The sequence below is a fragment of the Colletotrichum spaethianum genome (genome assembly GCF_022836535.1).
Source record: "Colletotrichum spaethianum MAFF 239500 DNA, contig09, whole genome shotgun sequence".
Taxonomy (NCBI): domain Eukaryota; kingdom Fungi; phylum Ascomycota; class Sordariomycetes; order Glomerellales; family Glomerellaceae; genus Colletotrichum; species Colletotrichum spaethianum.
In genome coordinates, this window is record NW_026054779.1 from 1,102,637 (window position 1) to 1,130,506 (window position 27,870).

General features: G+C 52.3%; 3 protein-coding genes and 2 non-coding genes across 5 annotated transcripts; 3 read left to right on the plus strand and 2 right to left on the minus strand.

Annotated features, from left to right (window-relative positions):
* Positions 1-7,613: 7,613 nt before the first annotated feature.
* Positions 7,614-9,161, minus strand: ColSpa_04510 (sphingosine N-acyltransferase-like protein fum17; the record flags this gene model as incomplete). The annotated part of the gene is made up of 2 exons (XM_049270722.1): positions 7,614-8,714; positions 8,943-9,161. 2 exons carry the CDS (start codon positions 9,159-9,161, stop codon positions 7,614-7,616), a joined length of 1,320 nt encoding a protein of 439 aa, XP_049126679.1.
* A 13,847-nt stretch (positions 9,162-23,008) lies between these two features.
* Positions 23,009-23,092, plus strand: ColSpa_tRNA_116. The gene is given in 2 exon segments: positions 23,009-23,045; positions 23,058-23,092. It is a non-coding gene; the product is annotated as a tRNA-Glu (tRNA).
* A 584-nt stretch (positions 23,093-23,676) lies between these two features.
* ColSpa_04511 (uncharacterized protein) lies at positions 23,677-24,345 on the minus strand (the record flags this gene model as incomplete). Its single annotated transcript, XM_049270723.1, has 1 exon — positions 23,677-24,345. One exon carries the CDS (start codon positions 24,343-24,345, stop codon positions 23,677-23,679), a length of 669 nt encoding a protein of 222 aa, XP_049126680.1.
* A 360-nt stretch (positions 24,346-24,705) lies between these two features.
* Positions 24,706-24,813, plus strand: ColSpa_tRNA_117. The gene is made up of 2 exons: positions 24,706-24,742; positions 24,778-24,813. It is a non-coding gene; the product is annotated as a tRNA-Met (tRNA).
* A 1,019-nt stretch (positions 24,814-25,832) lies between these two features.
* On the plus strand, positions 25,833-27,166 carry ColSpa_04512 (phosphatidate phosphatase APP1; the record flags this gene model as incomplete). The annotated part of the gene is made up of 3 exons (XM_049270724.1): positions 25,833-26,463; positions 26,517-26,916; positions 26,968-27,166. 3 exons carry the CDS (start codon positions 25,833-25,835, stop codon positions 27,164-27,166), a joined length of 1,230 nt encoding a protein of 409 aa, XP_049126681.1.
* Positions 27,167-27,870: the final 704 nt, after the last annotated feature.

Sequence of the window (27,870 nt, forward strand, 5' to 3'; positions counted from 1 at the left end):
CTATTTGTTTTGCCGATGCTTGTGACAGCCAAGCAGTCGCGTTGCGGTTCGGCTGGTGCGATGTGTCCAGCACCGACCGCTTGTTTCTCCCCCCAGTCTAGAAAGCAATAGAAACAAGCTTGCAGTGTGCGTTCTCGTGGGCCCATTGCTTTTTGCGCCTGACATCTTGTAGACACTGCTGCCCCGAGGTCGTTGGACTGCGGGCATTGGTACTCGGAGCTAGGAGCGCAGCCCATGGCAGCATGCGAGCGGCGCAGCCGGGAGAGGCGCAACCATGGTAGAAGTGGCTGCCTCTCAGCGCCACCGTGATGGCTGACGACCATCATTGCCCTGAGAACTGCCACTTCCTCCCTGTCGAGCAAAACCAGGAGTCAACCGGGCGAGATGACGACGTAAACCCCATCTGGATAATAAAGATACATTCCGTTGGCGAACGGGGAACATGTCATGCCACGGTTGTTTATAGCGCGGCCCGGCTCTAAAAGAGGTTCCGGAAGACGAGCAAACGGAGCCGGTGTCTTTTCATTCGTACGCTGCCGACAAGTTGCAGCCAGAGATGCAGTCTCATCTAAATTGTCTCTCGGTTGTGATGCTACGGTTTGGCTCAGGGCAGGATTCTGTTCGGTGCTCGCAGGGGCAACGACCGGCGAGAGAAATTGGCTCGGTGTTATGTCTCACAGTGCTATTCCACCTGAATCATCCCAAGCTGCTCGGCACTGAGCGATTAACTGGCAGGAATAGCGATGGATGTACAAGCCTGTCAGGGCATTCCAGCATGACACCTCGGGCAAGACACTAGATCTTTGAGGGCTGAATTGTAAGTGCGGCGCCTCGTAGGGGCATTCGATCACTGTGGCGCATGGCATCGTCATAGGCAAACCGATAATGGGCATTTGAACAGCAGGCACACAGAGACCGGTGCCCTGTAAAAGCGCTTTTAGAATGCGATGCCTCGCTGCATCGACTTGCCGGCGCTCCAGTGGAGGTATGTGCACGTAAGCTGCTCTGGCTGGCTAGTCGTCCAAGCCGGGGAGGGGGTCGGATCGTCGCCTTGATAAAACAAACATGTGGCGGCTGAAGAGACGGGCAGCACTGCATGTACGTACGATGTGTGCATGTGTCTGCGTGTGGCACTGGGTAGAAGCGCAATATGCACGGAACTCCAAGGAACGCCACGATGCCACGGCATGCGGTGCATTGCTGCCGTTCTGTAGGCAATGGCCGGTATGGTTGCGTCGGTGTTGGGTGCGATGTGACATGGCCGGGGTGAAGTTTTGGCTCGAAGCGACGCGCCGCGGCCTAATCTTCCGTTGGACGTTGGGCAACGGTACGGCGCAAGACGATTGACCGTAGGCAGCGGCAGTAGGCGCGGCTTGACGGTTTGCTTGTTCCTGGGGGGTCGTGTCGCACAAACCGGTGCTTGCCGCAGTCTTGCTGCTTGCTTCTTCCATGAAATGTCAGTTCATTCCCACTCGTGCGCTGCCGTCGTTGAGCGCATCATCTCCGAGATGGAGCAGGCCACGGCGAATGGTCGGGCGTGTTTGGCGTTCAATAGTGGAAGGCAGTGATCAGGTGAGGAGGCACGATGAAGAAAAGAACGTGGTCGTGGTGGCTATGTAGGTAGCATTCGTCAACCAAAACATGATGGGGGTGTGGTGGTGATGGACGCTTGAAGGTTGGTTTGACAATGGATATGATTTGCTCTGCGGGATGGGAAAGAACCACCAGGGGGAAGCTTAGGCGGCTCTGTCAATTAGGTAGGTGGTTCCCTCTAGCGGCGTTGTTGCGATTTTCGTAAGGTCCGTACCTTTTTGCTCGGCACAAACCGCTGTTCACAGCAGCTTGCACCAGCGGGCCTGCTCGCTGAAGGGTGCTGAGGAGACGAGATAATTATGTCATCCGTCTCTCCAAGCACACTCTCTGCAGTGCGTCGCACCTCGCAAAGTTGTCCTTCCAAAAGTCCTTCAACCACTTTCTTGTCGATGAGCTGTCCCAGCGCTGACCAGAAAATCCACTCGTCGTATTGACGACCCGGGAGCCGTCGTGTCATCCGATTCCTCTCCGCTACTAGAGAGAGTCTGCGGCTCGGTAAGCCCTGTTCAAACTCCCCAAGCAGCGGACCCTGTGCATCACGCTTCCATGCATGCTGACAACAACCGCGATGCTGTGTCCAGTCGTGGATTGCAGCCCCATTGCCCACACTTTGCGCCGCCTCCGACCCCCTGGTCGTCTGAACTTGCCCTTCCGGCGGGAATAAAAAACAAGAGTCGAGGCCGGTCTACGACACACGGCCAGAGGCGAGAAGGGGGGGAGAGGCGGGACCAGATATCGCGGCCGTCTCGTTAATCTCGCTCCCCGACCCGTTTGAACAACGCTCCAAAAACCAGTGGCCAGTTGAGAATGGCGGGCTGGGTACCGGTAGTTCCATCCTTCACTGTCCATCGGCTCCTTCGCCCCGCCGTCAACCACAGCGATCCGGCTCCCCGTGCTTGGCCTGCTTGTGTCCATGCAAGACCGTCGCTGGCCTGGTGCATAGATATCACGACCAACTTTCAATAAGGCGGCGGCGGATCTTGGCCAGGCTGGGACGCAACCTTGAAGCTTTCAAGATCAATACTACAACATTGGTTGGCTCGGTTTGTCTCTAGTATCCGGCTTCGAGTCCCTAGCGCTCCCACTGCAGCCCCCGAGCACCGCTACTGCAACTCTTCCCGTCTAGCACCTGTGGCGCGAACCTGTGCTCCGTCCCTCCCCCTGCAACTCTGCAAACATGTTGTTTGTTCGTGGCCTAGTGGCAGGCGGGCCTGGCCAGGGTACGCACGTTCTGGGGAGACACCAAACCGGAACTGTTGATCCCTGCCCTGCAAGCCTCATCACCTGGCATGTGCGTGTCGCCCCAATACTGGCCTTCGTCAGTCATCGCACCGAGATGGATCGCTATGTGTTCCTATCTGGTGTCCTTCCAATGGACGAGGGAGCTTCGCGCAGTGGGCAACTCTCCAAACTGCGCACGCACTATGCGCTAGAAAAGCCATTTCCAGAGTCCTTGCTGGATGATTGCGTAACGACCGGCAGCAAAGCCAATGAGGCTTACACTCGGCAGAAACCTGGAGATACGCAGAATCTCTTCGTCACGTCATCAAGTTAGGGACTCCGACTTTGGACAGAATTCACGATCTGCAACAGTTGTGACGGGTCGGCATCCTTCGCGTCGCCGAGTCGAGTGCCCCGTATCACCGGAGATCACCGCTGCCACTCGAGGGGGTTGTCGACCCCAATCCAGCACCGGCGACCGGGGAGCTTCACCACCCCCCTCCTCACCGGCAATTCGGATCACCCAACTGTAACCGGGACAAAAGATACCCTCATTTGCCCACCCTTGGCTTGGAACAAAAACCTGCCCTTGGCTAACCTGAACGACCCGCAACACGGCCCACAAATTGGCCGTCGAGGAATCTTAATCACTTTCTTCGCATGCCAATGGGCTCACGGTGGCACAGTCTCGTACTGTCAGGGCCTCCGTTGCTTGGGGATGGCAAGCCTCGACGCTCCCTATTTCGTCTTCCCATGGTCTCGAGAGAGCCGATGCGTCGATGCGTAGACGAACCAATGCTATGCGCACCTTGTTATGACTTCATACAGCATGTCCCATGGTTAGACTCGCCCCTGAGTATCTGTGGGTGGCGTGTGCAATGCAAGAAGCCACCTGCATGCACAATCACGTACACGAGCCATCACACATACACACTATCGAAGCGATGTCGGAAACCCTGCAGTGGTTTTTTTTATTTTAATCTTTTGGTTTTCTTTCACCATCAAAAGAGCCATGGTATAAAGGCATTTGGCATTTCCTATCTGCTGGACAGACCCACCCGTGGATGGCCCACACCGCGCATCCGGATGTCGTCCGGCCGTCCACCGTGACCAGGACCCCGGAGGGCGTGATGAAATGAAAGTTTCCCGACTCGCTGGCTGCACAGAAACCTTGCACAAGGGCTTCGAGGGCCGGCTGGGCCTACGATCAGATCAACCTTTTCAGCACCCTGTTGCTCATTGCCCTACCCCCTCCCTCTCGAGAAAAAATCAATGACAGCAGCCGGTTGTCTCATTTACACATTCCACCAATGGATCGTGGGGAATGAAGCTCAGCGGTGTCAATTGGCTCAACTGCCAGGCATTCGCTCCCGCATGCCTGCCTTGCGCGGTGCAGTGGGGTTCTCACATTACCTACGTCCATTGTTTTTCTCGACGGATCATAATATGCGTCCCGTCCACGACAAAAGGCGGCAGCGCTGAGTCCCTGGCGTCGAAGAACGGCTTTTTCGGATTGAAGACTAACACCGAATTATACCCGATGCACAACCAATGCCCGCAACGTACTCATCGTACCTAAATAAGTAGCGCAATTGCGGAAGCGCGGAGCTCCATCCAACCCTGTCGGTCGTTGGATGGATGAGCCAAGGGCACAACCGCAAAGTCCAGACGTCCAGCTCTTGCGCGCAACTCCTCTCCTCCCGAGACTTTGTCGTGATTAGCGCCTCAGTGCCTCGTCTTGAACTCATGTAGTTGCGCTCGCCTCCAAATAACCCCAACAACAAGCCAGCAGACCTGCTTAGTACGAACGCCTGCGAATCGTCATCAGGCCCGTTTTCTGACCCAGATTAAGTTCAGTCGATCAAGAGGTTAACCCCCCCCCCAAAACAGCATGATCGTTGGTTATCTTTGGACGGGACCCGCGGGTAAGCTCCCTGCCCCTAAAAGGCGAATGCGAGACAGCGTGATCAGCCTCTTCCTGCAGACAGTGTTTGCCTCTCCAAATTGACAGACTATTTGCGGCCTGCCACGACCCCCTTGACACGTACCAGCCCTAGGAGACGAGATGTGTACACTCGGCTGCATTTCTTACCTAGATCGACGATACCGGGAAACCGGAGCAAGTGCATTTGTTAGACAAGGTATAATCAGTTCTCACCTCGCTCATGCGATAAAAACCTAACACGAAGCAAACAGGGCCGATTGTGGCGTTTGGGAATCCACGAACACAGCTCGAGGTTCTCCGGCCAAGTCCCCATCGTTGGTTCCTGGCTCCCGTTCCCGCTACTGCCTCATGATGGACTTAGCGCCAGATAGTTGATTGTGGGTGTGCCTTCTTGGCGCGCAAACCAAGGCGCGGCGTTCATCGTTGATTCCGGCCGTGATCATAAACGCAATGCCTGCATGGGAAGCATCAAGCTGTAGCAGCTTGAATGGCCTTGTTGGTCATGGTATTTACAGCCGACAAAAATAGACAAGCCATAGAACCAACCGAGGAGCTGGTGCACAGGACCTCGAATCGAACTTCCATGGCATAGGTCAGCGGTCCAGCTGTCCGTCTCCGTAGCTCCGAATTAGCACCCAGATCATGACGGCTTACCTAGCATTCAGATTCGTGGTCTCTTACGAACATATCCTCAACGAAAGCAGTTCCCAGTCGTCCAGGGGCAGTCTCTTAGCAACACAACTGCAAACTCCAAGCCGGCGTACTCTTAGTGCTCGGCGGGGCTCGGCGTGCTTCCCCGGCACGGCTGGACCCTGGATAGCGGGCGAACCTCTCCGTCCATTCTCCACTCCACCATCCAATCTCTAACAACCACTTTGACGCCGTCTCATGTTAGCAACGCATCGCGTCATGTTCCACAAGTTGGCCGAACTCTGTTCTTCGACAGGGCTTTCCAAAAGCTGACAACCTTCGCGACCATTGTGTGTTCCAAGCACAACAACGGAGGCTTCTCGGTTCACAGCTGCGTCATCGCCGGGGTCCCAACCGGAAGTTACTCGACACACTATGAAGATCGAACAATCGCGGAACCTCCTCAACCCACCATTGTTGCCCGCACACTCCGGTCATGCATAATGGGACTTGTCAGCCTTCTGAGTATCGAAGCCCTCCCCGTCTTAGAAATATGCTATGAGACATTGGTCACAAGTCCTATCTTTGGAGGGGGGGGTATACCATGATCGGCGGCAACTACCGCACCGCACAGAAGCCATTGAGGAGCTCACCTCACCAACTCACCAAGTTAGACATTATCATCCATCACCACCGGTTCTGCCAGCATTGTAGCGACAGCCCAAGGGCGCAAGCTCATCAAACTGGTACCGCCATGTTACTCAACATCCGGCAACTACTTCTAGGACTTGCACCTAGTCGTGTTGGCCTCCTGAAGATGGGAAATCTTTGCGAGGAGCTATGGCACCAAGAGAGCTTGATCTCAGCAGTTATTACTGATAGCCACGATCGCGCCTTGGCTTGGCTTTTGGCACCGATTTGGACACTTGTCGGAATTGCAAATGCCATGGGGAGCTACAAGGAAGAGCGCACAGTTAAGCCGCCACTAAAACCCCGGGAAGCTAGCCAGGAGCTTGAATTGAGGGCGGCCTCGGCTCCAACCCCAGAAGCACAAAAGTAGGTGGCTTCGTGGTTGCCAGTCACGATGTGTTTGGCGAATAATTGCAGCACAGCCGCTAAAACAGTCGCTCGCCGCTAGCTCACGACCGAGCGACAGCCATTGGGTCGGAGTATATACCGTGCGGCCAGAGCCCATTGCCCTATCAACGCCAGCAATGAGCGAGCGGGCTCAGGGTCCATCAGCCACATTGGCGCAATCAGATTCCTTCGTTCGAGATTCTGCCCTCCGTTGGGCTTAGATCGAGCTCATGTTACAGGTTTAGAGCCGAGTATGCGGCCGTCGCATGGAAATGAGACAGCCTCCTCAGCCGCGAAACCTGGGCGAGCATCGCCAGCAAGGCCAGAGCGCAGGCGCGAACACCCTGCACGCTTGCACAGCTATCGAGCTTCCAAACCCTAGTCCCTGCAGGTCATCTTCGCTGTCTTGGTCTAAGGAGAGATGGCAAGAAGCAATTCGGTCGGTTGATTGGCTGGCGGGCTGCCTCGAGGATCAGACTATCCATCTCCCGATTTGAGTATTGACAAGCTACCACCCTATGGAGAGGGGACCAATTGCACCCTTCGTCGGGCTTGAAATTGGCAGTCATGTCAGTTTGCCTGCGTAGGAAACGCCTCAGCCTCTCGGATGTCACATCTTTAGACTAGCTGGTTATTTCAGTCTTCTCCCTCAGTGGTGGGCAGAAAACACTAAAGCGCATACACATGAAGGACAACTGATCGACAAAGAAAATAAGGTCGAATCCCAGTTGGTGGACAGAGTAATCGTTCGTGCCCCTGGGGAAAGGCGTCTTTTCTTGCCTGCTCCGTGCGCTACCCCCTGTCCAGGCCTCTGACGCGCCAATCTCGACGACGATGATTGATGCTGGGGAAGACCCTGATTCATGAATCGCGTTGCTGCTAGGGTGATGGCATAGAGAAAGATAAAGAAAAAGAGAGACAGTCAGGTGCCCTTTCCCGAGGTCTCTCCGGAGCAGAAGATCGTTCCGCCAAAGTAATCACCGAAAACCCGGGGCCGATCATAAAATGGCCAATACCACGGATAGTCGGGAACCCGTGATGTAGTCAAGACGCGATCGGCAAGCTGGCACATGAGTGACATGAATGACATGATTAAATTAGGGTTGTATCGTCTCAGGTATCTATCCAATGGGGCCGACCCCATCAACTACTGCGGCGCATAGACAAACGCCAGCCTGTCAATCTCATCGCCGTCACGTCCCAAAAATCCTACAATCTGCCACCCCGCGGGCGCCGTGTGCGTCGCGCAGTCCGAGGTTTGCGTACCCGCCGCAAGCTTCCGGCTCGTGCTGGTCGTCGCCTCAATGTAGAAGTTGCGCGTCTGGCTGTCCTTCTGGCCCCAGCACAGCTTGGCGGAGGTCCAGAACTCGGAGGCGCCGAGCGCCAGCGTTGCCGCCGTGCCGCCCGTGCCACCGTGCGTGAAGCTGGTGCCGTCGGTCAGCGTGAGGGCGACGGCGTCGAGGCGGTTGGCGCCGTGGAATGTCAGCGTCGCGGCCTTGGGCTTGGTCTTGCTGGCCAGCGCGGGGAGGTCGGAGAACCAGTCGCCGTGCGGGCCGCCGGAGAAGTCGGACTGGCGGAGGGTGGAGGACAGGGACCAGGTGAAGTTTGCGGTGATGGGGTTGTGGTCCGAGAGGATGCTGCCGTTGGCCTGGAGGAACTTGCTGCTCTCGTAGTTGAAGTAGGTCGCCTCGAGGTTGACGACGGCGTTGCCGCGGTAGAAGGCCTTGTCGACCGTCTCGCAGTAGTTGGTCGTGCTCGGGTTCGAGCAGATGGTCTCGACGGTGGGGGCGACGCCCTTGCGCTCGATCTGGACCCAGACGTCCGTCATGCCGTTCTGGGTGCCGAACACCTCGATGTCGTCCGATGTGCGGGTGTAGCGGCTGTTGGTGTCGCCAAACACCAGCACGGCGTTGCCCACGCTCCAGACATCAATGTAGTCAGCGACCTGGTGCAGGTTGCTGTTACGCGCCGTCAGGTCGTCGGCCTCGGTGCCGGCGTCGGTGTGCAGGTTGTACACGTCAACGTAGACGCCCTCGGCAATGCGCACGCGCATGAAAGTGAAGCCCTTGGGCGTCAAGCAGTCGGCCCCCGAGGCATTGGAGCAGGTGGACCACTTGATGCGCTCGAAGTCGATCCAGTCATAGTTGGAGAGGGTATTGAGGCCGGAGCCAAAGGGTACGCCACCCGAGGTCGCGGTACGATAAGGGTGCGTATCTGTCTCGTAAATATAGGCGTGGTAGTTGAAGTCCTGTTTTTGGACCGTCAGTTGCTATTTTCTGCATGCGCAGTGGATATTCATGGCGATATAAGGTTCAGGTTGAAACAGGGACATCTGGGGGAGCTGGGTATGTGAAGCGTGGATGCTCCATGCGTTGGGGGACGGAACGGAGCAGCTGATGGCTTATGCGCGACTCTTATAGCTGCCAGCCACGCGGTGATCGGCAGTGCTGTCTGAAGTAGATTTCCCATAACTCACCTCTTGGACGTTGATGATGCCGTAGTTGTACTTGGCAAAATACGATCCCATGGTGCGGGAGTTTGTTGTCTTGTCTCCGGGCACTTCGTTGTTCTGGAGGATCTCGGGCAGGCCGGCGACGTTCATGGCGAGGATAGTAAGGTCGCCGCTCGTCTGGGCCAGCGCGCCGGAGGTCAGGGCGCCTCCGGCGAGGAGCATGTTGATGCTGGTGGGCTTCATGGTGATCGATGGTCAATTCTCAACGCTCGACGTGTCAGGGTCTTTGACAACGACGTGATTGATCACGGCTTTGGAGAGAGCGAATGTTGTCGGCGATGAGGAGCGCGGCGCTGCAGAAGAAGGTCCTGAATCATGACGGCGAATTGGCAAGGTTGTATTTAAGGACAATTGAGAATCACGGAGTCGAGTTGTTGTTCGATAGGATGCTCCCTCCCCTCTTGGCTATGACGCGCTGAGTCCAGCCAGCATCCCGGGCAATAGCGCATTGTAGAACAACCGGACGAAGTAATATCCAAAACTTCAATTTAATCGAGAAGGTGGCACCCGTGGTGATTGTGACAACGTGATGGGTATTGCGCTCGTGATGGGTGGAACATTCAGAGAAATCTCATTTCACTCTCACAACCCCCCTCACCGCCGCGGCCTTGTATCCAAATCGGTGAGTGTGTCGTCCGCCCCTAGTCTTATTGAAATGACAATGTAACACTACCGGGTGTTGCACATGGTCGTGTCGTTGGGTGCGGGGCAATCGTATTTAACGTCCCACGGGCATGATGCCGCCGCCAAGACACATAAGAGTCTTGTCCCTCATGAACGCGGCAGTGGTATCCGCGCTGCTGTACAATATTGATAGTCCATGACTCTGCGGCTTTCCTCGGGCTGCCGAATGAAGAGGCGGCGAAGACGTTGATCGTGCTCACTGTGTTTGCTAGCAACGACACTCGTTCGCGAGCGTGACTGCGCAACCATAGCTAAGGTGGCCTTGATGGAGGTATAATGAAACGTTCGTACTTCTTGATACCCAAGGCCCGTTGGCAAAGCTCGCTTGCAAGTCTGTTCTCTCTGCTCGTGACTAATGTCCTATTGGTATGTGCGTTGAAGTGCACGTGGATCCACGTGGAGAGTCTTTGCTCTTAGATTCGTGGTCGAAAGGATCTCCTTGCAAAGTTTATCTCATTACACTAAACGGGATTCCACACCGAAGGGCAGATTTGCCCCTACATGGTTTGTCGTTCTTCGAACGGGCATGCAAGACGGGGGGCACGTGTGTTCGATCTGTTTTGCCGAGTGCCGAGCTGCCCGATACGGAAGAAATGAACCGTCTCAACTATCACACGTATTTGCCGAAGATTGAATAACTCATAAACTTGGGATGATGTGTTCTTGCTTGAGGCCCAGTGGAACCTTCCGAGTTTGACCAAACCGAGGCCCGTCATGCCTTGCCAGGCTTTGTCACAAAACTCGGAAGGCATTCTTGGCGGAACGACGGTGTCGGACGATGGCCGTTTCCTCGACACGAGGAGCCCCGGCCGGCGACTTGGTTTCGGTGCTGGTTTGGGTTGGCCCGTATTGCACCGCCGCCGGGAAGAAGGGGTCCACCTCAGCCCTGGACCCCGGCGGCGTTTTGCGAGATGCAAGGGAATATGAAAGGTGTACCCGGCACGTTTTCGAACATCACCGGCTGTTGCTTAAAGTAAATAGTGAATTCCCATGTAGCCGGCCGTTTCGCTTCCTAATTCATCCAAGCCCAGGCCAAACGAAACCTGCTCGAGCCCATAGAGTTGGACCAGCCGCTGCGGCCGGGTCGGGAGGTATAGTATCACCCTTATCAGTCCTTGTTGTGCAGAAAGGCCCGAAACTCCATTTTTAGAACACTATCGTGAGGTAGAATTTTAGGTAAAAGGTAGTTGACTCATCCCCCATGGGTGAGGCCTGGAATAGAGAGGCATGGGAACAAAATAGCCACAGTGGAGAGATGAACATCCAATGGTTGCCGTGCTAACTCGGCCCACGAGTTGTAAATGTGGCCCCAAGAGAGCATGACGCCCTTTGTTCCTGGAGGTGTTTGGGGCTAAGGAAGTCTGTCGCCACGAGGCTTGGGATGCCACCGGATGGGTTTGTTGCTGGCTCTTAGTTGCTAGCGTCATCTTCATGGGTTCGTCGCCAGTGAACGCGCGCGCGCGCTTGATGAGCGCTATGGCTACTTATTTTGGGATGTTGGTTGTGATGCCAACCGTTTTGTTCTTATCATGACTCGACAATAGCGCGCGCGGATCGCCGTCATCTTTATGTGCAACCCTTTAGTCGTCACCAAGGTCATGTGTCATTGCCGCGATGAACAGATGGAGGCAAACAGTTCCCTGCAATGTATATTGCGCAGCATTTCCAGGCGAACCAGTACCTTGTAATGGGTGGGTGTAGGCTTGATGGGGAGGGGAGGCTCTGACTCGGTGCTTGTTTGGGAATATTGGTGCACGGCCCTGGTGGTGATCAGGAACTGCTGGACGGGCTTTGGGTCGGGAGGATTGAGCTCCGGGTCTCAGGATATGTCTTGGGCACCTCCATGCGGAAGGGGAGAGGGGCGAGTTTCGTGTGTTTAACGACCCATCCTGATATCTGATTTCCTCGTTGCATTCCATCTCGATACTTGATTATGCTCCGTGATGGACGTGGATGGATGGGATTGTCGTTCGTGCTATCGATCCTTACGTTTGAACTTGATTGCGTCTCTTAAGCTGTACAAGGTATTAGATGCTATTGGGCAATGTACGGAACCGCTCTTGAATCGGGTGCAAGCCTTTGCTACCCTGTCTTGTGAACATTGAGTCTAATTTGGAAGTTGAGCTCGTGATGCAAGTTCTGTGATGCCAATCCAAGCAAGAAGCTATCGCCGCTTACAAAGAGTGCGATACGGCGAAGAAAACCCGCGATCGTCAATGATCCATGAATACTTCCGTTTCAGAGTTTCCCTTTCCCCGGCAGAGTAGGACACGATGGGTAGTTGAATGCCACCGCGCTGTGTCTTTAGTGAGACACAGCAACATGAGAAGTTTTGTATCTTGGTAGGAATCTACCATTGTGCCGAGATTCGTCCATCTTTAATGGGTGACGTTGATGCTCACTGTGAAGCTTCGAACCGATTAACAAGAAGGTCTAGACCGACGTAACATCCGACCCAGACCCATGCGGAAGACTCCCCCGCGCCTGACAGCGGAATGCCGGCAAGGGAATGTTGCTCCTCTGTCCAACATGTGAGTACGTCCCATGTCAACCATTAAATGCTCTAGTGTGTGAGAACACCCACAGTGCTAAATTGTGCTGAAAGGTCGTGAAACGGAAGCCCAGAAGCGTGCTAGCGATGTTAAGCATGGTGAACGTTAGGGGCGTTCGGTATTTGCAAGATGTTGTAGTTTCCATTGCCCCCACCGCGTCTGGACCCTGAGTGCTGGGGGAGAGTTGACATGCCTGTCCATGCTTAAGCTGCTTGCGTGATACGCGTTGAGTTCAGTGCCATACCCTCGACGCTGTGGAACGAGGCTCGCCAAAGATCTTGTGGGCGGTTCTCCATTATCGCTCCAGTCGGCCCCTTGACAACAGGGAGCGACAAGATGCCCCTTCCAGTCCGATAAGCACCAGTCAGATTGTCCCCAGGAGCTGAGTGTGGGGAGCTACTCGAGCGCGGACTCCGTCTTCATGAGCCCGGTGACATATTATCATTACCGCTCGATAATGTAGGATGCCTTCAGGTCAGGGAACAGAGGAAATCGACGATCCGGAATGGAGGACTAAGAGGCGGCCGGGATATGGTTGAATGGAGGGCTTTTGCGCAGACCTGAGGCGTGCAGTGCATATGCAAAGACGTGGGGACGTGAAGGAAATGCATATATCGAGGTGTGGGTCAGCAGGGATGGACCGTTGACAACGGCTTTTGGGGTTCTCCCTGCAAAAAAGAAAAAGAGGGCATCCTACAGGTATCGAGATAGTTCGACGGGATCAAAGCTCCTGCCCACCACCCCCAATTATTGGAAGAACCCGCTCTCCATGACACATATCCCAATCAAGCCCAAGAGTTTGTGGTTTCTTCTTGCTCCTTTGTTTGTCTGATTATGCGGCATCTCTGGAGTCGCTCGTGCGGCAAGACATGGGCAGGGGCTTGATCACAATACGATATTTCATTGTTTTCATCGTCTTGCGTGCGGTTGCGAAGGAAACCATGAATAGCAGGCATTGCGTGGTTCCAGTCCGGAAGAACCCAGTAGCGAGTCGCGATAGGTTACAGCGTTCATTGTCTCGTCGTGGAGATTCGAGGGAGAAAGGGATTGTTCGGGGATGAAGCCCTCAGAGTTGTCAGTCCGTACTGGAGGCCTATGGTCCGTGTGCGTCTGAACTCTCGGAGAAGGCGAGCGAGAAGGAGTCGAGTTGAGTCGAGTTTAGATTTCCCCTCTTACCAAACATTGCTGCTTCCAGAACGTGTCGTAAATGTGCCGTAGGACCAAATCTTAAAACCTTAAGACCGTTCAACCTTGACTAGATGATGGTTGCGGTCGCTAGTTACCTGGTATCGGAACGGACGTGGCGTCGGAGTATGGTCCGCCCTCTCACTCGCCGGATCTACGTTGCCCGATGACCGGACTGCCTCGTTCACTGACTTGAGCCCAGTTTATATGGGTGTAGTTTGACCAGTACAAACAGCACGCATAAGTATCAGCCGTCATTGTGTCTTTGAATCATTGGTGTTCAGGCCTCCCCCCCCCCCCCCCTATGCCCGCATCTCATATCACGGCCATCCCACCAGAAGCGTTTCACGAATCACGCAATACCAGTGGACTTCGGCCACTTAGGGTTGCGTGTCTCCTACATAGGTAGCACGATCCCGTGTCTGTGCGCTCAAGGATCACAAGATTCAGTGACTGCTGGCATCCCCGAAAATGACCCTCGGCTTTGACCTGCTTGCGTTCCCCCTCTTTCGGCTCTCTGGAAGGTTTCAGGAACACGGTACCATAATCGCGTCATCAAATCCACGTAACAATCCTGAACAGATAGCATCCAATAATCGCTTGTCACTTACCTACCTTCCTCGCCTTGTTCCCTTGCGTCGCTTGACAATGCGGGGCAGGCGTACCATCACAGAGCTGAAGTGGACGCGCGGGGTTCCTCTAAGCTTCAGCTGTCAATGCGGGTAGAGCGCGCAGTTTCCGTTTACTAGGGAGCAAAATCGGTGGGTGGCCTGTTGCCTAACTTGCCCTCTGTTCTCTTCATCATTTCTGCACTGACCTCTCCAAATTGGTCAGTAGGTACTAAGAATCATCCCCTTGTCCTTTGACGGGTCTTTTCCGGCCCCTGGTCGACATACCTTCCGAGTTGAGAGCCGGCAATGTGGACGTCAGGGTTTTGATGCAGTTTGCAGGAACCACGAGGGGTGGAGTTAGAACGAGAACTCCCTGGTCAGAAGGGAAAGGTAGCCTGGAACGAAATTCAACTAAAAGAAGGTGAGAAACGTGCTTCGGCGACAAGACCGGATTGACGCAGTCGCAACACTACCGGTAAACGTAGCGCTGCAGGGCCATAACGCGAAACCCCACTGTCATGTCCACCGTTGAATATTGAGATCGGCCCTGTGCGTTCCTCGACAGGCTAGAAAGCATATCGGTGTGCTCTCGTCGGCATATCAGTGTTATTGGCTTATCCAGCGCGTGGTAATGAGCTACTGCAACGTCGTCCCTCATGAACTACGTTTGGACAGCCTAACCAGGATGAGGCAACATGAATTATGTTGACAGGTCGTTTTAAAATAATACAACCCCGACCTAATGACCAGGCGTGCTCATGCGCGATGCAACCTTCAGCGGGCCCACGGGTGCGTGGGCGAAGAAGGTCATTTCTGTAACGGCTGTACTGTTGTAAGAGATCGTTGCAATAATGAATCCTTGTATCAGCTTGTCGCCTTGCCGAACTGAGAGCTATTATGTCTGGAAACCTAACTTCAATAACTTCGCCGCTTGCCGAAGATCAGATGGAATGAGGCCAGACTGGCCCACCGTCGCTTCGCCTGCCGATGACACGCAAGGACACCACATGGCACTGCGTCAGCCGAAGGAAAAAGAAGAACCACTGTACTATGTAGTCTGCGGGGAAAGGACACTCCACAAGTCGGCTGTTGGACATGGAATCATCAGGCTCACGTTTCAGAACTCGCCGGTGACATGCGGCTCCGCGGCAAGTCTTCTTTTGGAGCCGGAAAGGTTCCTTGTTATGCAGCTATGCGGTTCGTAGAAAGCAGGGAGATGAGGGCGATGACTTCTAACTCGTCGACGATGTGACGCGATCTGCCGGGCGTTTCGAACCCGCGGACGTTATGGTACGGTCGCCAATTACGTTTTTGGAGGGTATATCACCAGGTCTATAGATTTTGTAAACGTATGATACAACTCTTTAAATAGTATCCAGGTCTCGAAACTGCATTGTGCCATTACGTATCTCCAGGTTTGATGGTAATCGCAGCGATCACAAGCCTCGGTATTTGGGTTATTGTTGTTATTTAATGGCTGGGGAGGTCGGGTTTACCAGTTAGCTTTGACATGGCATAGAAACGGGGACAATCATAAGGATATTAAGACTTGCCTATATGCCCCTGAGAGAGATATTCCGGAAATATTGAAAGGGATCAGCAGATATTGGTCTTGGTTTTGTATGGTCACATCCGCAAAACATTGGTTTACGCGTACTCGAACCCGTTGCGTCAACAAACAACGTCACATTCGGCCCGTTGTTGATCTTGTTATAAGCGGGGGTTGACGGCAGCCGACCAAGATGGATTTGTTTATTGATCATTAGACAGATGAAGCTCGTTGTTAACTCCGCTTTGGCGGAATCTCTGGAGTGGAAAGTGTGCCAGGTTGAATGACATAATCTGCCAATATTTCCTATGAATAGCACGGATTGCGAGGCTTTAATACTCCTTTAACATAAAATCTTGATCCATGTTAAGGACATCTCTGTTTTGATTCCATGTCAATAATGTTTGTAGTCAAACTTGTGTTGATTAGTTGTGTTTGACTTTATCTGGCAGTCCGGTGATTGACTTCATGACACTTCCATTAATGTAAACAATCATCCACCCTGAGCTGCACGTATCGATTAATATATAGCTTGAATAGAGTGATTGAAGAAATGGCTCCTTTATTGGCTATTTGCTGTTATGGCGTAAGATAAAGGACGTTAATTGCTGCCCTTGTTGTTGCGACGTGTTACTCTTTTCACAGCTTAAACGATGCCCTGTTTTGTACGCTAGGCTGATCATCCTAACCAGCAGATGAGTTGCTAAACGCTTGCTAAAAATGGATTTTTTTTTACTACTGTTTACTTTTATATTGGTGTCTTTTGATATCTTTCTGCTTTGTTATCTAGGTTAAGTTGGCTACTAAGCTTAGATCAACACATCCATAAGATAACATGGCTTGAACAGCTTGCACTTTGCCCTGTCTCAAGCTGCATAGCGTAGTTTGTTAACAAAACAACGGTGACAACAAGAGTGGTGTACTTTGCTGTTCTGTTAAGAGTAGCGGATAACTAGATGTTTCAAGTACTATTGACTTACCTAGCTGTTTACCTCGCTCTGGCTATTTTGTTACCTTCTCAGGTGATATTTATAGTGAGCTAATGATTAGGGTCATTTGTCGACCTTTCGAAAAGGTTCGTTCGTCACAAGACGTAAATCTGTTGAAGTGGGCAATGCGGATAAATGTCAGATTCATATATGGGACGGATTTCGCCAACCAAACACGCGAAATCCAATGGCAGGTGCATTTGGCACCTAGCAAAAGGCAGGCCAACAAACATGCTCTAGGAACTGAGCGTCGACTGGCGTATCCCAAGATTACCCCACAGATTGGTGCGAACAACAGGCTGCTGTTGAACGGCTACCAACTTCTCAACTAGTTTAGATGCTCTGATATGTTCGTAAACGTAGCTGACCAAGGAGTAGATCTGGGCACTCTTATTTTCTGAACTGGGGATAAGACAAATGAGCTCAAAAAGCTAAAATTTGGTTGTATTGTACTTCGATTGAAAAGTTGTGCTGTGATGTCCTAGACTATTGGTACGAAATGCCTTGCCGCAGCGCAAGACAAGCAAACATATACACCCCACGTCAGCCTCAATGCAGTGAGACCGGGGCCATATGCACTCAGCACCAATCAGTTTAGTTTGTTGCCTACCAGCCAACGCCACTGATGCATGGGAGGAATAAAACTGGGCGCACTTCTTGCATATTTGTGATTGCTGCCTAACGACCCTCGTTCCATAGATACCTTCCTCTCTTCAAAGAGCTGCTCTCGACAATGCGAGGACTCAGGCCGAAGCCCAAGTAAGAGCTCGACAACAGGAACTATTACGTCCTCTGATTCAACTCGGTTCAACCCACTATCACTATGGCGGACAAGGCAGTAGCCGGCGATTCATCAACCGAGGCAGGTACCGTCATGTTAAGAGGCTGGCCCCATCGCGTATAGCTAATGGAAGAGCTTCGCAGCACCGGAAATACTCTTCCTTCGATCAAGATGCATTTGCACAGGCTCGTGATGGCTTCATCTCATCTTTGTCTCCAGAGGACATGCTGTTATATTCTCCCTGTGCGACATCAAATGACTTGCTAGAGTCACTCTCCAAGATCGACGGCATAACACGGCAGAAGTTTAAAAGGCAGAGAGTACTCCTTGTCCTCGGGAAGTTCTCGAATGCTTTTGAGCCTTTCCTCAAAGTCGTAGACGTATTCGTCTCGTCCAACCCTGAATATGCGGCATTATGCTGGGGTGCTCTCAGACTAGTTCTTCAGGTACGAATCGATTTGATGCAGTCGTTTTCTTCTTCTTCTAGATACATAATTGCAGACTTGCACAACAACTTTAATTGTGCTGAGATGCTGACTTGTCTCTCAGTTGTCGTCTAACTATACCACATTCTTTGACAAATTTACCGACATGATCGAAAAGCTCACCGAGTCTTTTCCTCAGTACGGTACAATCCTGCAAATAGTTCAGAATAATTCCTCAGAACGCATTCGGCGGCTTGTGGAGGGGATATATGGTGATTTGCTCAGAATATTCCACGCTGCTGTCAGGATTTTTACGAAAGGTTACGGTAGTACGGCATCCCTATATCGCTCGGAGCCGTTGACCATATGCTGACTGCAAGCGACCAAGGAGTCAAAAGAACGCCCGCAGTCATTGGAGCACTCATGTGGAAACCCTTCGATGCTAGGTTTCGCGATCTTCTTCAACGGTTGGAAGAGCATCGGAAAGTTCTATTTGAAGAAGTCTTCATCTGGACCTTAAAGACATCCCCTCATCGTCAAGCGGAATTTGATCATGGGCACCAACAGCCTGCCGTCAGGCATGTGCTTACCGAGACCGAACGCTCGAAAGCATTAAGGGAAAGATTTTTGGAGGAGCAATTGATAATCGAACGAATGAATCAGTCAGACCCCAACTTTCGTGGGTTAGCCATGGAAGAAGTCACCGTAAGAGAAAGGGAGTATATGGGTGAGTTTAACGTATTCCTCGACCGGCTTCTGACAAGCTGGAGCCTTTTTCCATCCTTTTCTAATAGTCTTTCTTTTCACAATCTACTCGCTTCCACTCGTTCTACTTTTTTCTAATTCTTATTAAAACTCTAGAAAATTCTAGACTACAGATCAACACTTGGTTACACCCCCCGAACTTCACAGAAATCAAGGAGAAAAGTTGCGATCTGCGACAAGTCGACACTGCCTGTTGGATTTTTGACCAGCAATGGTACACTAGTTGGCTTGAAGGTCAAGTAGAGGCCCCAACCAATCAACGCCGTTTTGGGTCCAATATGCTTTGGATTCACGGTAAAGAGTCATCACCCAGGAGTAACGAGGACCTAGCTGACATGATGAATTAGGAAACCCAGGTGCCGGAAAGACGTTTCTTGCCTCGTCTATCGTAGAGACCCTTGAGCTTAGTATAGGTACTTCTCAAAGCCCACGGGAAGTTTACTACTATTTCTTCGACTACCAAACACCAGCAAGTAGCAACGAGTTGGCGGCATACCGTTCGATTCTAGCACAGTATCTATGGAAGAACAGAGACGATAGAGACATCCTGGATAGATTCTGCTTCGTCATGCAGGATAGAGGACAGGGCCAGCTAGTCGCATCCAGATCTGTTCTCCTAGATCTACTTACTCTTTGCCTCAGCTCGGAGAGCATCGTCGTCCTAGATGGCATCGACGAATGTTCAGAAGAAGACCTTTTGGTCAAGTCGCTTTTGAAAGTACAGGCTCCCTCCCAGCCAAGGATTCTGGCACTTAGTCGCATTAATGTCCCCTCTCTCAAGCGCGCAGTCCCACGCCATTTTCAAATCAAGCTTCCAAAGGATCTTGTTTCTCAGGATATTCGAACATTCTTTTCCAAGGAAATAGATGAACTCTTTGCGGACTCACTCCTTCCAGATGTCTCGGAAGAGAAACGGACGGAGATGATAGATCGACTGGTCCAAGGAGCTGACGGCATGTTTATCTGGGCCAAGCTGATGGTCAAGTACCTCCACTCGCCCGTCGTTACACCGCGGCAGCGAATGTCCACAATCATGGAAATTAACAATCCTGAAGGGCTAGACGAAATGTATCAACGAACTTTGTCTATTATAAGCAAATCTGGCCGCGTTTCGGAGCGACTTGCTGCAAGAACCTTGACTTGGCTAGCGCATGCTTTGATGCCGCTATCGTCACGGCAATTGCAACAGTCCTTGCGACTAGAAGGGTTTGTCGAAGAAATCACCGAAACTAGCATTGAGGAATTCGAAGAAGCTATCATCATGGCTTCGGCTGGCCTAGTGGAGAGGGTTTGCACCGACTCGTTGTTCTATGGCCCCAAAGGGATTACTTCACTACGATTGATACACCTGTCCGTAAAGGAGTTGCTGCTAGGTCTCGATGATGAACCGAACACATTCACACCGGTCGAGAGACCAGGAAAAACTCTTCGACTGCCAGACTTTACGACAACTTGCTTCGATGTAAGCCGTTGCTGCCTGCATCAGCTCCTTTACTACACACCGGCCCGTCCTCTATCTGGAAACTTCGGCGAGAAGATGTCTGGAGAGGAATTGCACAAGCATTTCATTCTGACAGACTACGCGGCCGTTTTCTGGATCAAACACATCCAGACTGGACTTGAAAGAGTTCAAAATGCTTTCAACGACCATTCCGCTTGCCCCAAACCACTCCAGGATTCACTGTCAACATTGAAATCTGCGGTAGAAACATTTCTCTCAAAGCCATCTGTGGTATCTGCTTGGCTAGAGAGCTTCTACACAGCCGACAGCTATAGAAGAGCGAGTTTCCAGTATCATCCATCTACAAAGCCTCTGAGAGAATGGGCGGAATGGATGGGGAGGGCCTCAAGTGAGAGCACTGAAAGTTCCAGTGACAGTGTTTTCAGCAGAAGTGTTCAACATTTCAGCGATGAGCTAGATCAAATGACAGCGCTCTGGAACACTCGCTTAACTGACTTCCCACCGACAGTATGGGATGAGATGACAGCCTCCACTGAGAGTCGGTTTTTCTTTTCTCCCAACAGTACCCAAATACTAGCTCAGACGACGGAGCGTCCGAATTTCTCCGTGGTTGGTAGCAAATATGTTGCAATGATTTCGAAAACGTCTCAAGACTTCAAGGGCGTTTTGAGCGTTTGGCCCCCTAGGTATGTGCTCCAACTGCTGCATTATCATTTTCCATCTCTGACGGTATGATCCCGCCCAGATTGTTCGAGACACTATATCTCAAAGCAAGATGGCACGATGACCTAGATATTTCGGATATCTGTACTGGATGGACTGCTGTTTATGAAGTATGGACCCTAGGCTCTTCTATCAAACGTGCTGCCAAGGTCGAAATTCCCATCGACCCAGTTGACATGGTTCCCACAATGCGACATTACCTTGACGGTCGATACGGCAACGAATTGCAAGTCCCACTTTCTATCAGTCCCGGCATCATGACATTCGCCGTCTTATGCAGACTGCATAGTATCACCGCCCATAACGAAGACTCTGCAACCGTAACTCTGGTTACACAAAAACTACCAATCCACCAAAACACCGACTTTTTGTGGAAACGTACCTCCAGATATCGTTGGGCATCCGAAGGGATATCACTGAAGACGATTTCCGTACAGTTTAGTCCAGACGCCAGACACGTGGTCACGCATCAACAGTTAGAACAGCACAGCAACCAACTGTTCACTTTCTGGAGACACCGCGGGCCAACAGGACAGGAGCTCACAAGAGTCAGCTCATTGCTCCTAAAGCGTTGTATTGTGCCTCCCGAGAAGACTTATTTCCACCCCTCCCTTCCAATAGTGGCTGTTTATTGTATTTCCTCAAAAGACAATGGGGACATTCTGAAAGGCTGTTTTCTGTGGCTTTTTTCTGAAGGTTAGTCTGTTTCCCTAACCTAAACTGCGTCTTTGAAACTGATTATTGGTAATGCCAGTGTCCCCGAACACCATATTTCACGCGACAGAAAAACTGCCGACAGGCCTCCATTTCTCCGACTGTGGCTCATTCTTGGTTCTGCAGCTGGAAAATGCCGAAAGCTCAAGTTACTCGGTCTTCTCGATACCAGAGGATCTTCTTGAAGCTGCTCAAAAAGCCTCCCAGCTTTTAGAAGTCGATATGGCATCTTCAAAGGTGGAATCGTCAACTGCGAACTGCCAGGTACTAAGCCAACACAGCAATTCCTTGACCATCACCAGCTCATGCAACACACTCTTGCGCAAAGGCTTCTCAGTCGACAAGATGGGAAACGCTACTTCCCAATCCATAGTGGCGTCTAACGGAGTAGTGGCTCTCTCCCAAAAGACCAATGGTGAGAATCAAGTTGTCAAATTGGTTACTCTTCCGGATTTGAAGGGCATGGAGAAAATGAGCCCTAGCGTGTTGCTTCCCCGATATGAAGGCGACAGCCTGAAAATCTCCATAGACAAGGTTCCGAAAGCACGTTACGCCTTGGATCTACCAGACACGCTGCCCATGTTCATTCAGAGAGATCCGAAGTTCATCAGACCTCCAAAGGCTGTTGGGAAGATCCGAAGTCGAACTTCAGAGGCTGGTGGACTGGGGTTGGGCTTTCTCTCAGTTAGGCACAAGAGAACAAGGGAAGACTTCGAAGACGCCGACAAATTGGAGCCTGGAGACATGGGTACTCTTGAAAATGCGAAGCGTGTGTTCGGGAAGTAGGCATACACAGTGGATGTTTGTATGTTCATTCTATTATTGAGGCTGTTGTCATCAGTTTTTCTGTAGAGATAAGGGTCAACTTCACTGACATTCTGGTCGTACCTGGTCTATACCTGTGCCATGCCGTTATGGACATTAGCGCGCTTTGCTTGCGTTTCGCAATCATCTCATTGTTGTAGTCATTATCACAGTTCTTCATCCTGTGCTACGTAAGTTTCTCAGCCTAAGTCTGGGCTGGTAGTCTGCTGAATGAGACTAAAGAGTCAGATATAGGTAATTTTGAGGTCCAATGGCCCTGTATCGTGTTCGTGGAATTTTGGTTCGTATCGATTCTTATTTTGGCCCGTGGCTACAACAGCCAATGGCCTTTTAGCCACAAAACTCAGGATTTGAACCAACACCCTAGCTGCTTTCAGCCTCAACCTTCAATACACTAATTCAACCCGCACTCAGGCGCGCCGTCAAGACTAGTAACAAACTTCATGTTGATCGTCCTATCTGTTTTCTGCTCGGTCTGCTCACGCGATCTTAGGACAGCGGGTGACGCATCTACACCTGAGCAACAAAGTGGCACCCCAAGGCACACAGTGCACCCAAGATGACAACATACGAAGCGATGAGGCAAATGGTGGCTTGATTACAAATTTATTAGCATCCGCAACCTCTTTCTGAGTTACCAACAGTTTGATTACTGGGTATAATCTGATGGAAAAGAATGGTCTCACAGCGGGCTAACAATCGCCGAATCTGTGGCGCTCCACTAGATGTAGGACTCCGCAACACGATTGTTACACCAATGTCCAATCCGATATGGTGTAGTGGCAAACATGATGCCCTCTCATTTTTGAGAGGTAGGCACAGCCCCGAGACCGATTCTCGGTTTCGGAAACTAACATCTACTGTCACACGTTTTTCTTTTGCCAGTTGGCTTTTATCGTTTTTTATTTAAACCTTTTTTCGCTCATCAGTTTTCAAAGATATCTTGGCAGATTTCTGTTGGATAACAATTTTTCGTAGCAAAAAACGGCGTTACTGGGGTACACTAGCTAGAAAAGCAGTGCGACTTGATAAATATCCCATCAGAGTTGTGTTAATTTTCGTGCCGAGCTTGTGTCAGCTGCGCCCGTTGTCACCACGTAGTCTAGCGTTTCAACGTGACGCCAAGTTCCAACGATTCTGGCATCACTGCTCGTAGTCTTGGCAAAACCACAAGACGTCCAATTTTACATGGGTCAAGCAAGAATGACTTAACTTTACATGCACGTTGTCAACTGCCCAATCTGGTTTATTAAACCGGCTGCATGATTGGATATAGCTTACACAAGACTCGGTGTAGCACAATTGGAACCCCATTGCATATACCTAATGGCTGCTCCTGCATCTTGCATCCCTGCAGAGTCCCATACGTTTGCTGAATGCAGATGTCTCGCTACGCAGCTCATGCGTATCTCAGGTGCGATTTTCACAGGTCTTCACTGCATTCGTTGGATGGGCTCGTGGAACAAGCGGGAAGCTTGCTTCCCGTCCATGGTGATCTGCAGGGGAGGGTCCGTAACAGCGATCTTGGTTGCCCCAACATTCAAGATCGCGGCGGAGATGTAAAATTTCTCTCGCATCTGCGCCAACTCTTCTAGGTAGATGGTGTCGCCGGAGATGTAGATGGCATTCGGCAAGCCATTTTTACTACCAAACTCCACAGCACTGAGGAAGAAGCCCGTCACCTCTCCGCCTGGGAGATGCTGGCACGGCGTTCCGGTTACTTGGAACTCCCTCCCGCCAATTGTGAGCACAACTGACTCCCACGGCTGCAGGGCCTGAACACCAGGCCGAGGTGCGAGATTTCGAACACCATCGGCTGTGGTCAAAACTGTTCGGCCGTCGAGAAGTCGCCGGCGCAGTTCGTCAAGGTTGTCAGGATGGTCCTCGTGGCTAAGGAGAATGGCGTCGATGACAGGGAGATTCTGAAGTTGCACGACAGGGTCTTCAGTGTTTTTGAGTATGCCCACGCGTCTCTTCCATTCTGTGCCGGCAGGCGAGAAGACGGGGTCTGTGAGGAAGTCGATGCCGCTGATGTTGAGTATAGCTGCGGCTGTGGTGATGTGGGTGACTGTGAGAGGGGGTTTGAACGTGGAAGACGACATTTTGAAGATCACAAAGATGATAGGTAGAGTTGAATTGTCGGGTTTGATTCAATGAGATTCGGGGAATCGTGTAAACTGAAGTATCTCGCGGGGACATTCCAAGTCTGAGTAATAGGTCAGCTTGCTGTTGCACTAATGCTACCGACATATCCGATAGCCTATCGGCATTCCATTGGGGACGCCGGATAGTTAGCAAGCCAGAGTAGGAATTCTGGACTTTGGGACTGGTAATATCATCCCGAAGGAGGCATGCGTGCTGAAGGCATCTCTGAGGTATCAAACAACCGAGATGACTCGTTGTTGCTCACCTGTTCATACAGTACATGATCAGTTTTGTGTTAACTTAAGCCACAGCAGTTGGTCTCTGTGGCTCAGTCGGTAGAGCGTTGGTCTCATATCATTACTCATATGACTCGGCTGAAAGCCCGGGATATCCAAAGGTCGCAAGTTCGAGCCTTGCCAGGGACAGTTGTTTTGGCAGTCAAGCCTCTTGTGCCACTATTCCCATGTTCCGAGTAAAGCAACAGCTTGCACTTTTGTCATCGTCGCAGAACCAGGTGCACGTGATTGAAGGTGCCTGACATGATCCATCGAACTGCGATGCAAGTAAGGCCAACGCGTAAGATCGGGTTGTTTTCGGATCCTACACATTTACTGGCTAGGAGGGTGCGACAGGGATTTGGCAGCGCGGGTGAGTCCCGGGTGGTGCCTCCCGTCCCCGCCCTCCCAGCATGTACTGTTGTTCCTCCTTCACCCACCCATCCCTCCACCTCTCCTACGCCTCCGACACACCTTCGCTTGCAACAGATGCGGCGCCCATCCCATCGTCATTGCCTGGTCACTTGCGGCATGGCGGTCACAAGGGACGGGACTCAAGGGGGGCGCATATTCAGCCAAGACTCGCTGCGACTTGGTTACCAGTAGCTAGCGACCATCTGATGGAGTAGTCCTGTCACAGCTCGCCGCCCGTCGCCCTAAACCATGTCACGGACACCTCCCACCACCCAGACGATGCAGCCAGCCCGGCTAGCTCTGACATAATGCATCGATCGCTCTGTTTTGGAGCAGGAGTTGGAGGGCCTGGCGCTCCCCGTCCAGCCAGTACCTCTCTGAATTCGCCTGCCTGCTATTGTTGACTTGTCGCATAGCTCCAGCTCCAACCCCCGACACGTCCTCTTCAAGTTGAGACACTACCAACATTTCCCCCTCGTACAGCCTACGGATACATCGTCCCTCTTGCCTGTCTTCCATCCTCCACGAGCCCCAGTCAACCAAAGACCAACTTCTTTCGAGAGACATCCGCCTTTCAGCCTTGAGCCGTCAGCCTACCAACCACTTCGCCGCCAAGGCACGAGTAATACCGTGCCCAAGTCACGTTGCTGTCGCATCGATCCAAGTGACCGCCAAGCCTTTGTCGAGAGGCAAAAGGCACACCGAGAGACACAGCAGCCGTATAAATACATCGAGGCTACTCGCAAACCGCAATAATGGCCGGGCAAGACGACAACAAGACCGCCGCCGCATACGCAGACGAGATGCAGAAACGAACGCGCAAAGAACGTCGCTTCGACGAGATCGAAGCCCAGCTTCCCAACCCTAGGGTTCCGACTTTACAATCGGCCTTCATGACGGCCAGCGGCCTGCTCTCACACCTTGGCAGCTACAACCCGTGGGGCCGGCCCGTGACCGACGACGATATTGTCTGGCTCCTCGACAACACGGCGTACAAGCCCTCGCGCATAGGCAGCTGGCAGGCCGAGTTCGTCGCTGCCGTTTTCGAAAAGGAACCGAAATGCACCGTCATCGACATCGTGCAGGGTGTCGCCCAGAAGCTTGGTCTTGCTGACGACGCTGAGGAGCTGGCGACGATCGAGGAGAGGTTACTGCCGTTCCTCTGGGACGTGCAGCCCTCGCGACTGCTGCGGGTTGTGCACCAGAAGAAGGAGCTCAAGTTGGGACCCTCGGGGACGAACGGCATCAGCACCGATACGCTCAAGGTCAGCGACCAGCCTTCTGGCACCATGGTCACGTCGAGCGCCGCCGTGCCGCGGGGCGCGACGGGCCTGTTGGAGATGAAGACATTCTTCGCTGCACCAGAGGGCTGGGCGATCATCTCAGGTACGGAGGGTTGAGGTCTGCGACTCGTTCACAACTAACACAGTATCCCGCAGATGTCGACGACACGATCAAGCTGACGCAGACGAGCGACCCCGTGGGCATCCTCCGCGAGACGTTTGTCAACGAGCCGACGCCCATTGAGGGCATGCCGGAGCTGTACAGGAACATCAAGGCGCTTCTGCCGCAGGAGTCGCCGTGGTTCTACCTCTCAGCCTCGCCGTACAACTTGTACCCGTTTCTGCGCGAGTTTCGCGACAAGTACTATCCTCCGGGAACCATCATCCTCCGCGACTCGAGCTGGAAGACGGTTGCGGGCCTGTTGTCAGCCCTGACCATGGCCACGGAGGAGTACAAAGTGGAGCGCATGAGAAAGGTGCATGGCTGGCTGCCCAAGAGAAAGTTCATTCTCATTGGCGACTCTACGCAATCCGACCCTGAGGCCTATGGTGACATGTAAGTGGCCTTGAAATGCCGATTTATGTTTTTCCTGCTGACGGCTTCCAGCTACCGCGAGTTCAAGGGCTGGGTCAAGCTCATTCTGATCCGCAAGGTTACCGACATTGCGGCCGTCGGTATTTCGGCCAAGAACGAACCGGAGCGCTTCGAGAAGGCGTTCAAGCACGTTCCTCGCGACGACTGGTTTGTGTTCGAGAACCCCGTTGATTGCAACAAGATCATCCGCGACACCGTTGCGCAGGGCTAGACATTGGCGCGCGAAGACAATCAGACCCGGCATCTCGGGAATGGAATTTGGGCGCAGGCGAACATGGTTTTGTCCATATTGGATTAACACGACCGTCACGACATCAAATATCAACAGAAGTTATGTAGCGAACCTAATTCATCAACCTAACAATGTCTCATCTTTTTGCAGGAATATGCAGCCTGGACGCGTGTGAGATGGCCATGCAGATTGACATCAGACGCAACATTGCAGGCGTCCCCTCCATACGGCGCCCGCAGCAAATCACCTACGGCGGTGCCGTCCGTAGCACCGCCTCACTACGCCTCGATCCGCACCGCTTCCTCCAACCAAATTGTACATATTTCTCCCTCCTGCTTGCGGTCCCTCGCCAATTGGCTCAACAATGCAGTGCAATGCCTGCCCGTGCATTCCAAGGCTGACAGCCCAGTAAATAGGCCTCAATCCAGTCTGTTTGGCCCATGTGTTGATTCGCCCAAGTGACTCACTCGGCGGCTGCCTCCTCCACCCGCTCAAACGAGGCTTGCAACGCAGCCTGCATCCAGCAAAGACAAAACCCGTGATGAGCCGCGCCGGCTGCCTGATATTCTCGACTGCCCCATCTCACCTATCTCACCCACTTTGCCTGCGAGACTCACCCTCTTCCCGCCGTCTCGTTGCACTGCCATAGCCTGTCTTGAATTCTAGGTTTACGCATTGGCCAC